Source organism: Apodemus sylvaticus, chromosome 11, assembly GCF_947179515.1.
Source record: "Apodemus sylvaticus chromosome 11, mApoSyl1.1, whole genome shotgun sequence".
Lineage (NCBI taxonomy): Eukaryota > Metazoa > Chordata > Mammalia > Rodentia > Muridae > Apodemus > Apodemus sylvaticus.
In genome coordinates, this window is record NC_067482.1 from 14,608,403 (window position 1) to 14,623,715 (window position 15,313).

The 15,313-nt window shown below is 43.6% G+C and overlaps 2 protein-coding genes across 2 annotated transcripts; both read left to right on the forward strand.

Annotated features, from left to right (window-relative positions):
* The first annotated feature begins 682 nt into the window (after positions 1-682).
* Positions 683-3,372, forward strand: LOC127696368 (PRAME family member 8-like). Its single transcript, XM_052198978.1, has 3 exons — positions 683-969; positions 1,419-2,009; positions 2,805-3,372. The coding sequence occupies exons 1-3, from the start codon at positions 683-685 to the stop codon at positions 3,370-3,372; spliced, it is 1,446 nt and encodes a 481-aa protein (XP_052054938.1).
* Positions 3,373-12,397: 9,025 nt separating this feature from the next.
* LOC127696483 (PRAME family member 8-like) lies at positions 12,398-15,087 on the forward strand. The gene is made up of 3 exons (XM_052199270.1): positions 12,398-12,684; positions 13,134-13,724; positions 14,520-15,087. The coding sequence occupies exons 1-3, from the start codon at positions 12,398-12,400 to the stop codon at positions 15,085-15,087; spliced, it is 1,446 nt and encodes a 481-aa protein (XP_052055230.1).
* Positions 15,088-15,313: the final 226 nt, after the last annotated feature.

Below are 15,313 nucleotides of genomic sequence, written 5' to 3' on the forward strand. Positions count from 1 at the left end.
GCTGGCCATGTGCCTCCAGGTAAGCTCCAAATGAGACAATCTGATGAAAATGCTCCCTCATGTTTCCCCTTCACTGTAATGGTCTTTATTTTTTTGTGAGACCCTGGATTACACTGTAGACCTGTAAGCCAGGTATCTTTGATATCCTTCCACATCATATAGCTGAAATGACACATGTGATTTACTCATGTGTCTTGCCTTAGGTTTTCCATCGCCTCTTTTACACACACGTTTGCTCTGTGGACATATTCTACTTCACAGACACAGGTGAGATTCAATATTGTAGAAATGCACTCAAGTCATTCTGTTTTCTGGGAATTAATCTTGATCCATAACTCATGGATTTACATTGGTATGTTTGTTTCCTCGGTTACTTTTTGTTTGCATAGGTTTGAGATATTTTATTTTGTTTTTGAGAAAGGGTCCTACATAAAATATTTTGATCTGACAATTATGTGAATATTTGCTTGATATAAAGACTTCCACATTATCATTGTGGGAGCCTCTCTTTCCACTACCAGTTTAGGTTGAACAGGCAAATTGATTTCTCTGTTACTGTTAGAGCATTAGCTCAGAAGCTTAGTGGTTGATATAATGTTGAGGAAGTTGTATTAAGTTTGTCTTGAACGTGTATTCCTTTCTGACTTCTTGGCAGGAGTCTTTTGACTCGAGACTTTAGAAGATGAGTATTCAGACCGCAGCCACACTCAAGAAGCTGGCAATTCAGTCTCTGGTGAGAGATGAGGCTTTGGCCATATCCTCTCTGGAGGATCTCCCCTCTGTACTCTTCCCAGCACTGTTCAAGGAGGCTTTCAGTGGCAGACAAACCAAGCTCATAAAGGCAATGTTGGCAGCCTGGCCTTTCCCCTGTCTCCCTGTGGGGGCATTGATGAAGACGCCTAAACTGGAAATGTTGCAAGCTGTGCTAGATGGAATAGACATGCGACTGACTAAAGGGTTTCACCCCAGGTGAGCAAAGGTCAAGTATTATATAAGAGACCATGTGGGGTACACAGTAGAGATTGTGGGGTCATTGCGAATGGCTTCTGATGGGATCACCAGACAGTGATTCAGGAACCTTATAGCTATTGTGTGCTTGGACTAAGGACAGTTATCAGTGGATTAGGGCTTTGATCCAAGCAGCCTCACAGTAGAATGTGCCTATCTATCCCTGCCATTCCTAAAACCATTAATAATGGGACTAGGGAGAAATAATGAGTAACTTAGAGGAAGGAAAGTGGTCAGGGCCACACATGCAGCTCAGAGAAAATTGTGCAGCATGCATGTGTGCACATTGCACTGTTGTTTAAAAAATATACAGCTTGGCAGGCTGAGGGGTATTTCACTATAGAGTCACTTAGTGAACCCTTACTGAGGGTCATCGCGGCTGCTGATACTTGACATGTGTTCACCCTCAGCAGGGGAAAACTTCAGGTTCTGGACCTGAGGAATGTGCACCATGCCTTTTGGAACATATGGGCTGGTATAGAGGACGATAGCTGTTCTTCAGAGCCCTTGGATGAGAAGCCAGTAGTGAAGGTCCTTCCCAGATATGCAGTGAGGAGGCAGCTGAAGGTGGTAGCTGAGTTGTGCCTCAGGCCACGCCTTGATGAAGCACAAGCAGCCTTCTTGAAGTGGGCCCAGCAGAGAAAGGACTTCCTACATTTGTGTTGTGCAAAGATGAAGATCTGGGCTATGCCCATGGACTTTATCAGCAAGATCTTGAATATATTTCATCCAGAGCATATTGAGGAATTGGAACTGAACACTCAGTGGAATTTGTACAAGCTGGCCGAATTTGCTTCCTGCTTTGGGCAGATGAGAAATCTTTGCAAACTCTTCCTGGCACCCCTCTACAAGAACGTCTTCAAGATTGCCAATAGGACAGGAGACAGAGAAGAGCAGTCTATCCAGGAGTTCATATCTGTCTTCTCCAAATTCAATTGTCTCCAGCATCTCTCCATGAGTGGTGTCCATTTCCTCAAAGACCACATGAATCAGGTCCTCAGGTGAGCAAGGATGGAGGACTGGGTCAGCTAGCAGAGCAAATTTTCCTCTTTCATTTTAAAGATTAGTGGTCCAGGATGCTTATCTGTCAGTCACTGGGAACAAACATTTAGGGGCTCCTTAGAATATGTACGTAATGTGTAGTGATTCCAAGTCTTAAATGAGCATTCCTGAAGCAGAGGACAAAAGGGAGATAAGGAGTAGGTCAGATATGGTGAGGAGGGCTTGAAGTTCTTCTTGGAATCATAGGCAAACAATCCATCAAAAAGGTGACAGGAAGAGTTGAATGTACTTAGATCTTGAGGGACTGAGCAGCAATGTGAGAAGGTGAGCTGTCTGCTTAGATCTGTGGGCACAGCCTTCCCTCTCCCTCTACTACTCCGTGAGTGAAATGCTTGACCCTCAGTAGGGCTGAGTGCATGAGACAAGAGGGAGTGTGGGCATCTGCATGATAGCATGAGTGACTGTGGAGAGGTCAGGGTGCAATGCAGCATTGACTGAGGCCACAGGTCATGTCCTTAGATCCTGTCAGGACTCTCCTGGCATGAAACTTCCTCCTTGGTATCCTGGGTTTTATAGGGTATAATGGTTTTCTGCTTGAGACTATGGCCAGCAGATCAAGTGTGGGTTTGACTTCACTAAGCTGATTCCAAAAGGAAGCATCTCAGATAATATCTTTGATCATTTGCTCACACTCAGCTTGGGGTCCCTGTTCCCTTCTAAGACATTGAAAAGCCCACCCCATGCTCTCCATCACCATTTGCCAGAACTAACCCTCTGGTCCCCTTCATCTCTAGGCACCTGATGACGCCACTGAGCTCCCTTTCTGTCACTCACTACCAACTTTCACAGTCAGACTTGGATTCCTTCTCCCACTGCCAGAGTGTCTTTCAGCTAAAACATCTGGAAATGAGAGGTGTGGTTCTAACAGATTTGGATCTGATGCCTATGAAATGTCTCCTCCAAAAGGTGGCAGATACTCTAGAAACTCTGGATTTTCGGGGATGTAGGGTGAAGGACTCCCAGCTCATTGCCCTCCTACCTGCCCTCACACATTGCTCTCAGCTCACCAAGATCAACTTCTACAACAATTGCTTCTCCATGCCCATCCTGAAGGACCTTTTGGAGCACACAGTCAACTGGAGCAAGATGAATGTGGAACAATACCCTGCCCCTCTGGAGTGCTATGATAGGTTGGCTCATGTCTCCAGAGTAAGATTTGCCCAACTTTGTCTGCAGCTCCTGGAAACTCTCAGGGCAATAAGGCAGCCCAAGAACATCTCCTTTGCTACAGATAATTGTCCTAAATGTGGTGAGCGCTGTGTCTATGGCCAAGGTGCGAGATTTTGTTTTTGCTGGCACTGAGCATGGATACAGGACTTCCTGATGTGAATTACGGGCAGGACTGGGACACATCTCTCATGCATGGTGGTCAGAGACTGTGACTTCAGACACTTTATACATGCTTGGTAACAAAAGACTGTACAAGAACTGAGATCCTGGAAGCTGAGCTTGGCATGGGAAACAATCTGTTGGACTTTGTGAACAGAGGACTTGTGGAGTCAGGATGACAACTTGGCTGTTTTGAGTGACTTCTGCCAGGACAGATTAAGAGATGCTTTGTAATGGACTTGCCAACTTTTGTTCTGAACTGTAATGTCAAGTCAATAAGCAGAACCAGGGTTCCTTTTTTAGATGTCATTCCTGGTGTGTAACTAGCATAAAGTATCTACCTTTAATCATTCTGCAACAAATACCCTCTGGAGAGAGTCAAAATGAACACATGGATGCCAGACATGTAATGATTCAAAATCCTGGGTACATGGATAATGTTATAAGCTAAGGTGATTCACATATGGATCTCTAGGTTAGCATGTGCTAAAGAAGAATTCATAAGAACAACCTACATGTCTCTCACACTTCTTTTTTATTCCTTCCCATCCCTCCTCTCCCTGCCTGCTATTCAACTTCACAGGCCTTGTTGCTTTGAACCTTTGAGCTTGCTCCATGCTTGCCCACAGCAAACTCCTTTCATGCTCTACAGACAGACAACCAATCAAAGAAGCCAAACCCCACGTATTAAAGGAGGTGACTCCTGTTTTAATTTTGCTAGAAAAGAGGGCCAAAGTTTGGTTTCAGCACTTTTATCATCAGATGCCTCCAGCTGGAACTCAAGCTTCAGGTGGTAGGTCCATCTCTTCAGAAATCTGTTGATCCTGGCTTTTACACATTATGCACAATACATATGCATATACACCAAAATGAAAAAGTCTTAAAAAGCCCTCCATTTCACAAATATTTCACAAATTGAACTAATTTATTAAACTGAGGTTGCTTGAGTTGTGTGTGTCTCCAATGATTTTCCCCTGCAGCACACTGTGAAGAGAATATGTGAAGTTTCAGGTGTATTAATTGAGCTTAGTTGTTGAGCAGCAGCCTAGCTAGTGTTGGGCTCGAGTGGTTCCATCTCCTTGAGCCCTTATGAGACTAGGTTGGTTGACTCTGTAGGTTTTCTTCTGGTGTCCGTGAACTCTCTGACTCCTTCAATATTCCCTCTAATCTTCCACAAGATTCCCTGAACTTTGTCTAATATTTGTCTGTGGGTCTCTGCATCTGTTTTTGTCGGTGGCTGGGTGAAACGTCTCAAAAGATAGTCATTCTAGGATTCTATTTAGAGAATATCATAAATAATGTCAGGGCTCTTGAACTCATTTTAAAAGGTGACACTTCCTGAACAGAACACCCATAGATCAGGCACTAAGACCAATACTTTTCAAGTGTGACATCAAGAAAGTAGAAATCCTCAGTAAGGCAAATACAGCATCAGTAGGTCAAAACAGTACCCTAAATAATGGCAAAAATATCTTCACCAGCTGTACATTCGACAGAGGGTTGATATCAAACAATGTAAATACCTCAAGAAATTAGACACCAAAAACCCAATACTCCAATTAAAATAAAAATGGAGTACAGAATTCAACAAAGAATTTTCAACAGGAAAGCTCTAATTGCCAGGATATACTTAAGGAAATATCCAACATTCCTACGAAAATGCAAATTGTAAGGAGTCTGAGATTCCTTCCTATACACATGAGCATGGCTAGGATAAAAACGGATATGACCGCACATGCACGTGAGGATTTGTAGCAAGGGAGACAATCTTGCATTTCTGGTGAGTGTGTAAATTTGCACACCATATTTGGAAATCAAGCTGGGTGATTATCACAAATAATTCTACTTCAAGGCCCAGTTATACAATTCCTGGCCATAAACTCAAAACTTGTTCTGCCATAGCACAAGGACACTTGCTCAACTTCATTCATAGCACCTTTATTCATAATAACCAGAAACTGTTAGCACACCACCTGTCTCTCACTGAAGAGTGGATAAGGAAAATCATGTACATTTCTGTCATAGAATACTAATCATATATTAAAAATAAGGATTATAATGCAATTTTCAGGCAAATAGATAGAACTCAAAAAATATCCATTCTTAGTGAGGTCATTGTGACCCAGAAGAATGTGCATGCTATGTACTCACTAATACATGGATATTACCCATAGACTACAGGAAAAGCATGCTACAATCCAAACACTCAAAGAAACTAAGTAAGATTAGGGCCCTAGGTAAGATGATTGAATCTCACTAGGTAAGGTAAATAGAATGTATATTACTAGTGGTTGATCAGAGGGAACTGTATGGGTGCTGGTATGGGACACAAAGAGAGGTATGGAAATCAAGTGTGTTGGGAGGAGCCGCCTCCACTGTGCTGGGAGAGAGAAATACAATCCATTTGGGGGCATCTCAGGTACAAGACAGACACACAGGATGGGGCAGGCTCCTGGGAGTATATGGGAGTGACCTTGGCTGGAAACTCAGGAGCTGGGGATAGGGAGACTGAAAGTGGCCACTTCCTGTAGTCAGGCAGGATTTCCAGTGGGGGGAAGGTAACACCAACCCACCAACAAAACCTTCCATCTAAAATTTTCCCTGCCTACAATATGTGCAGGTATAAACCTGGAGCTGAGTTTGAAAGAATAGCCAACTATAGACTGGAGAAACATGAGGATTAACCCATGTCAGAAAGCCAAAGTCTGACACTCTTGATGATACTTGGTTGTGCTTAAGAACAGAATCCTAGCATAACTGTCATACAAGAATCTTCATCCAGCATCTGGTGGCACCAGAAGGATATGCACAGCAAAACATTAGGCAGAATTCAGAGAGAGTTGGGGAAAAGTCAAAAGGAGGATTGAGGGAGTCAGATGGTGTCAATTTACCACAAGGAGATCAAGAGAACCAAGTTTCCTGGACTCATTGGGGTTTATCAGAGACTGAACCACCCACCATCAAAGAGCATGCAAGGTCTAGACCTAGGCTCCCTGGACATATGGAGCAGATGCAAATCTTGGGCTTATTGCATGTCTCATAAAAACCAGACAGCATGGTTTCTCTTATTCAACTTCATGGCCTTCCATGGGAAACTTTTCCCCTAGCTGGGCTTCCTTGTCTGGCCCCAGTGGGCACGGATGTATTTAGAGCTGATGTAAATTGGTGTGCCAGGGCATTGTGGAAACTGCTGGGGGTAGGGCATGTGTGCCTCTTCTTCTCTGGGGAGAATGGGAGCAGGAAATGAGGGGGAAAGGGTCACAGGGTAGGTATGGAAAGAAAGCAACTTCAGGATGTGATCAGGTGGTAAAGCGAATACACAAATGAATTAATGAAAACCCAAAGAAATGATAGATAGGGAGCTAGATATGTTTCACAGTTAAATGTTGCCTACTGCAAACTAAATAGAAACACATTCTATCTGAAAGATGGTAGCAACATGTTTTCTTAAGCCTCATATTTACACTAAAAATCATTAAATATGCTAATTTTGATATACAGTAAAGTAATGAGGATTGTGAAGCTTTGTGGCTACTGTTAGTATATACTTATACCTGATAATTAACATATGTAAATTATTCAAACAATGTTGTTTCAGTCAGACATCATGCTACATATATAAATAGCTAAGTTTATATTTATTTTATTTTACTCTCTGCCCACTGCACATTTTTTTCTTTTTCCTCTCTTTTCTTTTCTTTTTTTAAAATTAGATGTATTCTTTATTTACATTTCTTTTGGGGGGAGGGCTTTGGACTTGTTTTTTTCAAGACAGGGTTTCTTTGTAGAGCCATGGCTGTCCTGGAATGCACTCTGAAGACCAGGCTGGCCAAGAACTCAGAAATCTGCCTGCCTCTGCCTCCCGGGTCCTGGGATTAAAGGAGTGCTCCATCATTGTCTGGCCTTTATTTAAATTTCAAATGTTTTCTCCTTGCCTGGATCACCCCCTCCCAAAAGTCCCATTAGACCTCTTCCCTCCCCCTGTTCCCCAATCGAACCCCTCCTTTATCCTTGTCCTGATATTCCCCTACACTGCTGTATTGAGCCTTTCCAGGACCAGGGCCTTCGCCTTCATTCTCCTTGGGTTACAACACATTTTATGAAAGAATTATTTTCAGTAAAGGAAAAGCAATGGAAAGGGGATGGAGATATAACTGAGCATTTTAGAGTACTGGATTCTCTAACGAATACATCAGGTTCATTTGCCTGCTTATATGTTGCAGCTTCTGTGTCCTGTATCCCCAGTGCTCTTAACTGCTGAACCATACATTCAGTAAATATGAGGTAAACATGATCAAGGATCAGCTTGGCACATAGTCTACAGATAAGCCAACAAGACAGGAGCTAGACAGGTAAAAGGCTCTTACCACACAAGGATGCAGAGGTATGGACTCTTTACTTTGCATGTAGCCTAGGTTATAGATGGAAACTCTTTCATCTAGGCAGCCATAAAATTAGTGCTGGGGTTCAATACAGGAAAGGATCTCAGTATCCAAATGTGAGAAATAATATAGTACAGTCCTAGAAACTTGAAGGTTGTGAGCTGTATCACTCTTGATTATGAGAGCACCTCTAACATGGAGAAGGCCAGTGACTCCTTAAGGTGAGGCCCAGTCTTAAGGACAGTTTCTTCACAACCTTAGAACTGGCAAGCATGCCCCTGAGATTACTCACTAGGCACTTCTGGAAGAAAGTTACCAGATATTCAGAGGTTGAGGATCAAGCCTAATTGTTGCCAGTGTCCTGTGATAGCCAAATTTCTGAAGAAAATGTTGCGAGAAACCGTTCGCAGAAGTTCCACTGGATTCCAAGCCTATAGTCTGTGGCTTCTGCCTGTTAAATCCAATTGACAATCAAGGAAGTTAATGGTAGCTCACAGCTTTGGGCAGCAAACAGGTGTTCTGAGTCACACAATGTTCCTTCCAAGTTCCTACAGGTGTAGCTCAGGGGTGACAACAGAAAGGAATTGTGTGTGCAATTGTGTGAGTGGCTAAATTCTAAGGTTACAACTGTGAAGCAGCTGCTACACATTCATTGGTGGTAGAGGGCAGCAAGCTACCAAAATAATATCTCAGAGCACCAGATCAGCAAAGGGGCTGGAGTATGTTGGCCAGAGAAAGAACAGGGCTTAGCAGCAGGATCGCATCCTCAGTCAAGTCCAGAGGAAACCCTCAAGGGCAGAAGTCACATAAACAAACAAACAAGAAACAAACCAAAACAAGAAAACCTGCCAGGCTCCCCAACCTCCTACTCTGACAATCGTGCAACAGAAGGCCAAAGTCACCAGGACAGGGCTCCTAGCACTTTGGAGAAACCATGCAGACCAAACATAAGAATCTACTGTGCCCCACCCTTTGCACGAACTTCTTCAAGGACACCCAGGACATGCTCCGCAGAAGGACACAGGTCAATCACAGAAAATCTCTCCAAATATGCTTGCAGGAATATAATAGGATCTGGAATCTATTCCCTCCCACTGAGTACAAAGCCTGGACCTGAACAAAGCCCTTTTCCCACCCTTGGGTGTTTTGGCAAAAGCCTACATTGTGTCTAAGGCTGGAAATTTATCAGGCGCAGTAAAAATGAGTCATTATCTTTATCTTTGACCAGAGGTACTTTTAACTCTTCCATTAAGAACTATAGTGCTGAGTAACTTATCAAGCTCAGTGGTAGCCCCTAGGCTCCATAATTCCCTGTGCATCAGTGCCATCCAGCTCAATGTCTCTTTTACCTTGGACCCATTTACACTGAAATTCTTTCTTTCCAGTATGGATTTCTCCTTGCTTTTCCCAAGAGACATCCTTAGCTCTTTGGAGAAACCTGTTTTCTCTTGACCAACGGGATAAGAAACTTCACTGGGTTTCATTCATGAAAACTAGGACAAGAGACTGAGCTGCCTATTTACCACTGAGCTACAATTATTGGTATTTGGTTGGGTGAGACAGAATCACATTATGTCGGCTAGGTTAAAGTCAGTTTGGAGCCATCCTTCTTCAGTCTCCTGAAGCTTTCACCACCTTCCTGGATCAGCTCTCATGCTGTTCTGTACTTGAGAACTGTCTTGCTTCATTTGCGTATTGGTGTACCAGCAGCTGAGCATGCGTGTAGATGGGGGAGGACTCAAAACTGCAGTGGTTTCTCTCCTTCCACCCGAGGGCCCCATTACTGAACTCAGCACTTACTTGGGCGGCAAGTGCTATTGCTCTTTGGGCCATCTCACTGGACCTTAAGCTCTCTGGAGGATTTTCTTTTAGAATTGTGTTTTGGGTAATTTTTGCTTTGCTTGATTGCTTGTCTGGTTTTGGGTTGTTTGGTTGTTGGGTTATTTGGTTGGTTTTTGAAAGGGATGGTCTGTTTAACATGTCTCCTTCTTCCTGAACTCAGTCTGAACAACATGCTGACCTTGACCTTAGTCCTTCACCTGCTACTACCTCCCTAATGCTAGTTTTAAGGATTGTACCTGCGCCATCTTGTAAACTACACTTTGTTTATGTGTTTCTTTGTTTTGTTGTTTGGGGGCAGGGTTTCATTGTTTAAGAGCCCTAGATGTCCCATAAGCTACTCTGTGGGCCAGTTTGGCCTCAACATCAAAGGTGCCCCTGCCTCTCTTGAGATTTAGGTCTGTGCTACCCTGCTCAGCTCTGGTTTAATTATAAGACAGATCCTCACTCAATAGGCTTTACTGGTTTTTGAATTATTTATTTAGATGAGGGTAGCCTTGAACTCACTGACCCAGTCAACCTTGGACTCCTGAGGGGATGGATTAAAGGTGTGTGCCACAAAACCCAAGATAGAGCTGCTGTTTTAAGATGATTGATTTTATGGGTAGTGGTGCTTGTGTACAAATAGGAATGGATAACCCTCACAGGCCTGTTGCCCTAGCAGGTCAGAATGGGGTTTCAGATTGCCTGGAACTGTAATCACAGATCATTTCTAGCCACCACATAGATGATAGGAATAGAAGATTGATAGGTGCTCACACTTTCTAAAGCAACCCTTCAGCCCACGTCCCACTCTAGATTACACCTCCTTGAGGAAGGCTTTTTGGCTGATCCTAGTTGACTTACTCTCTGCTTCCTTGGGAGCCAAGGGCACCATCTCCCTCACACCCTCCTTTTTCTGTTTGCTTTCGTCCATTTAGGTAGCAGGCTTTGTAGAGATCACACAATACTACGACTTACAATTTCGATGAACATGACCATGAACTGAGCATCCTATCTCAGGGATGTCCCAGCATCCTTGCTGCATGCCCCATCTTGTCTGCTGCAAAGAGAGTTGTAGGGAGAATTCCTGTATGTGGGGTAGCTCCCGACCATCTGAGTACATGCAGAACCCTGGCTAGTATAGTAATGGGGTCAAGCTATGCTCCGGCACCACCTCTAGAGTGGTTGATGCTGAAATTTATTGACCGAGCATCCACTTCATTCCTTGAGCTTCAATGCATATTCCTGTCTCTGACATAGCAATCTGTTCCAAATCCAGTGAAAAAGAATATCTTCCAATTATGTCGTGTCTCTCATCAAAAACTGATTAAACCCTTACCTGATGCAAACTCTGGTCACATGAATAAAATCAAACAAGAAATAGTTATTCATAACAATAATCCTAGCCATAAGAAGGTTTCTGAGGCTGAAGGATTCCTAGAATTGGACCTCTAAAACAACCTTGGATTCAGAGCATGACATGGTCACTGGTACAACTTGAAAACTGAATAGATCTTATGCAAATGAAGGAATAAATGTACCCACATGGTGTTGTATGGTGTATTAACAAATGGAATGTTTTTTATTTATCCAAGAAACTTTTGGGTGTGTTTGTGTGTGTGAATGACGATGAGTGGGAAATTTGTTATCACAAGTCCTTCTGATTCAATGAGTGAAATGATTACAACTTTGATCTATAATTTAAAGGGTGGAGATTAGACCAGGAAATCCAACTCCGGTTTGGGTTTGAAGGGTGTGGCTACAATAGGGAGGGGCAAGCAGAGATGTATATAAAGGCTTCCATGGAGCCACATATCACAGTCAGAGGCTTGCATCTTGGAAATCTCCCTGATTCGGCTGGGATTTGGCAACATATCTGCATTGCTCAACTGGTATGTAAACCCTTTTTTTTTCTCCTTGGGTCATGCAGTTTGATATAGAGAAATTCAGACTCCTTAAGAGGAACATGTTGAGGATCTTGGGTTTCATTGCAAATGAAATTTTAGCCTCATCACCAATAATATCCCATGATAGCTTGTGTATATATTCCATTACTTTGCCTGATATAACTGCTTGAGACAAGGATTCTGTATGTTGTTCCAACTCTCTTAGAGCTGGCCATGTGCCTCCAGGTAAGCTCCAAATGAGACAATCTGATGAAAATGCTCCCTCATGTTTCCCCTTCACTGTAATGGTCTTTATTTTTTTGTGAGACCCTGGATTACACTGTAGACCTGTAAGCCAGGTATCTTTGATATCCTTCCACATCATATAGCTGAAATGACACATGTGATTTACTCATGTGTCTTGCCTTAGGTTTTCCATCGCCTCTTTTACACACACGTTTGCTCTGTGGACATATTCTACTTCACAGACACAGGTGAGATTCAATATTGTAGAAATGCACTCAAGTCATTCTGTTTTCTGGGAATTAATCTTGATCCATAACTCATGGATTTACATTGGTATGTTTGTTTCCTCGGTTACTTTTTGTTTGCATAGGTTTGAGATATTTTATTTTGTTTTTGAGAAAGGGTCCTACATAAAATATTTTGATCTGACAATTATGTGAATATTTGCTTGATATAAAGACTTCCACATTATCATTGTGGGAGCCTCTCTTTCCACTACCAGTTTAGGTTGAACAGGCAAATTGATTTCTCTGTTACTGTTAGAGCATTAGCTCAGAAGCTTAGTGGTTGATATAATGTTGAGGAAGTTGTATTAAGTTTGTCTTGAACGTGTATTCCTTTCTGACTTCTTGGCAGGAGTCTTTTGACTCGAGACTTTAGAAGATGAGTATTCAGACCGCAGCCACACTCAAGAAGCTGGCAATTCAGTCTCTGGTGAGAGATGAGGCTTTGGCCATATCCTCTCTGGAGGATCTCCCCTCTGTACTCTTCCCAGCACTGTTCAAGGAGGCTTTCAGTGGCAGACAAACCAAGCTCATAAAGGCAATGTTGGCAGCCTGGCCTTTCCCCTGTCTCCCTGTGGGGGCATTGATGAAGACGCCTAAACTGGAAATGTTGCAAGCTGTGCTAGATGGAATAGACATGCGACTGACTAAAGGGTTTCACCCCAGGTGAGCAAAGGTCAAGTATTATATAAGAGACCATGTGGGGTACACAGTAGAGATTGTGGGGTCATTGCGAATGGCTTCTGATGGGATCACCAGACAGTGATTCAGGAACCTTATAGCTATTGTGTGCTTGGACTAAGGACAGTTATCAGTGGATTAGGGCTTTGATCCAAGCAGCCTCACAGTAGAATGTGCCTATCTATCCCTGCCATTCCTAAAACCATTAATAATGGGACTAGGGAGAAATAATGAGTAACTTAGAGGAAGGAAAGTGGTCAGGGCCACACATGCAGCTCAGAGAAAATTGTGCAGCATGCATGTGTGCACATTGCACTGTTGTTTAAAAAATATACAGCTTGGCAGGCTGAGGGGTATTTCACTATAGAGTCACTTAGTGAACCCTTACTGAGGGTCATCGCGGCTGCTGATACTTGACATGTGTTCACCCTCAGCAGGGGAAAACTTCAGGTTCTGGACCTGAGGAATGTGCACCATGCCTTTTGGAACATATGGGCTGGTATAGAGGACGATAGCTGTTCTTCAGAGCCCTTGGATGAGAAGCCAGTAGTGAAGGTCCTTCCCAGATATGCAGTGAGGAGGCAGCTGAAGGTGGTAGCTGAGTTGTGCCTCAGGCCACGCCTTGATGAAGCACAAGCAGCCTTCTTGAAGTGGGCCCAGCAGAGAAAGGACTTCCTACATTTGTGTTGTGCAAAGATGAAGATCTGGGCTATGCCCATGGACTTTCTCAGCAAGATCTTGAATATATTTCATCCAGAGCATATTGAGGAATTGGAACTGAACACTCAGTGGAATTTGTACAAGCTGGCCGAATTTGCTTCCTGCTTTGGGCAGATGAGAAATCTTTGCAAACTCTTCCTGGCACCCCTCTACAAGAACGTCTTCAAGATTGCCAATAGGACAGGAGACAGAGAAGAGCAGTCTATCCAGGAGTTCATATCTGTCTTCTCCAAATTCAATTGTCTCCAGCATCTCTCCATGAGTGGTGTCCATTTCCTCAAAGACCACATGAATCAGGTCCTCAGGTGAGCAAGGATGGAGGACTGGGTCAGCTAGCAGAGCAAATTTTCCTCTTTCATTTTAAAGATTAGTGGTCCAGGATGCTTATCTGTCAGTCACTGGGAACAAACATTTAGGGGCTCCTTAGAATATGTACGTAATGTGTAGTGATTCCAAGTCTTAAATGAGCATTCCTGAAGCAGAGGACAAAAGGGAGATAAGGAGTAGGTCAGATATGGTGAGGAGGGCTTGAAGTTCTTCTTGGAATCATAGGCAAACAATCCATCAAAAAGGTGACAGGAAGAGTTGAATGTACTTAGATCTTGAGGGACTGAGCAGCAATGTGAGAAGGTGAGCTGTCTGCTTAGATCTGTGGGCACAGCCTTCCCTCTCCCTCTACTACTCCGTGAGTGAAATGCTTGACCCTCAGTAGGGCTGAGTGCATGAGACAAGAGGGAGTGTGGGCATCTGCATGATAGCATGAGTGACTGTGGAGAGGTCAGGGTGCAATGCAGCATTGACTGAGGCCACAGGTCATGTCCTTAGATCCTGTCAGGACTCTCCTGGCATGAAACTTCCTCCTTGGTATCCTGGGTTTTATAGGGTATAATGGTTTTCTGCTTGAGACTATGGCCAGCAGATCAAGTGTGGGTTTGACTTCACTAAGCTGATTCCAAAAGGAAGCATCTCAGATAATATCTTTGATCATTTGCTCACACTCAGCTTGGGGTCCCTGTTCCCTTCTAAGACATTGAAAAGCCCACCCCATGCTCTCCATCACCATTTGCCAGAACTAACCCTCTGGTCCCCTTCATCTCTAGGCACCTGATGACGCCACTGAGCTCCCTTTCTGTCACTCACTACCAACTTTCACAGTCAGACTTGGATTCCTTCTCCCACTGCCAGAGTGTCTTTCAGCTAAAACATCTGGAAATGAGAGGTGTGGTTCTAACAGATTTGGATCTGATGCCTATGAAATGTCTCCTCCAAAAGGTGGCAGATACTCTAGAAACTCTGGATTTTCGGGGATGTAGGGTGAAGGACTCCCAGCTCATTGCCCTCCTACCTGCCCTCACACATTGCTCTCAGCTCACCAAGATCAACTTCTACAACAATTGCTTCTCCATGCCCATCCTGAAGGACCTTTTGGAGCACACAGTCAACTGGAGCAAGATGAATGTGGAACAATACCCTGCCCCTCTGGAGTGCTATGATAGGTTGGCTCATGTCTCCAGAGTAAGATTTGCCCAACTTTGTCTGCAGCTCCTGGAAACTCTCAGGGCAATAAGGCAGCCCAAGAACATCTCCTTTGCTACAGATAATTGTCCTAAATGTGGTGAGCGCTGTGTCTATGGCCAAGGTGCGAGATTTTGTTTTTGCTGGCACTGAGCATGGATACAGGACTTCCTGATGTGAATTACGGGCAGGACTGGGACACATCTCTCATGCATGGTGGTCAGAGACTGTGACTTCAGACACTTTATACATGCTTGGTAACAAAAGACTGTACAAGAACTGAGATCCTGGAAGCTGAGCTTGGCATGGGAAACAATCTGTTGGACTTTGTGAACAGAGGACTTGTGGAGTCAGGATGACAACTTGGCTGTTTTGAGTG

What these genes read in the sequence shown, in the direction of transcription:
- LOC127696483 (XM_052199270.1), top strand. Translation starts at nt 12,398, where the DNA reads ATGAGTATTCAGACCGCAGCCACACTCAAGAAGCTGGCAATTCAGTCT. An exon ending in ACTAAAGGGTTTCACCCCAG is followed by an intron (nt 12,685 to 13,133) that starts GTGAGCAAAGGT and finishes GTTCACCCTCAG; the next exon opens with CAGGGGAAAACTTCAGGTTC. An exon ending in CACATGAATCAGGTCCTCAG is followed by an intron (nt 13,725 to 14,519) that starts GTGAGCAAGGAT and finishes CTTCATCTCTAG; the next exon opens with GCACCTGATGACGCCACTGA.
- LOC127696368 (XM_052198978.1), top strand. Translation starts at nt 683, where the DNA reads ATGAGTATTCAGACCGCAGCCACACTCAAGAAGCTGGCAATTCAGTCT. An exon ending in ACTAAAGGGTTTCACCCCAG is followed by an intron (nt 970 to 1,418) that starts GTGAGCAAAGGT and finishes GTTCACCCTCAG; the next exon opens with CAGGGGAAAACTTCAGGTTC. An exon ending in CACATGAATCAGGTCCTCAG is followed by an intron (nt 2,010 to 2,804) that starts GTGAGCAAGGAT and finishes CTTCATCTCTAG; the next exon opens with GCACCTGATGACGCCACTGA.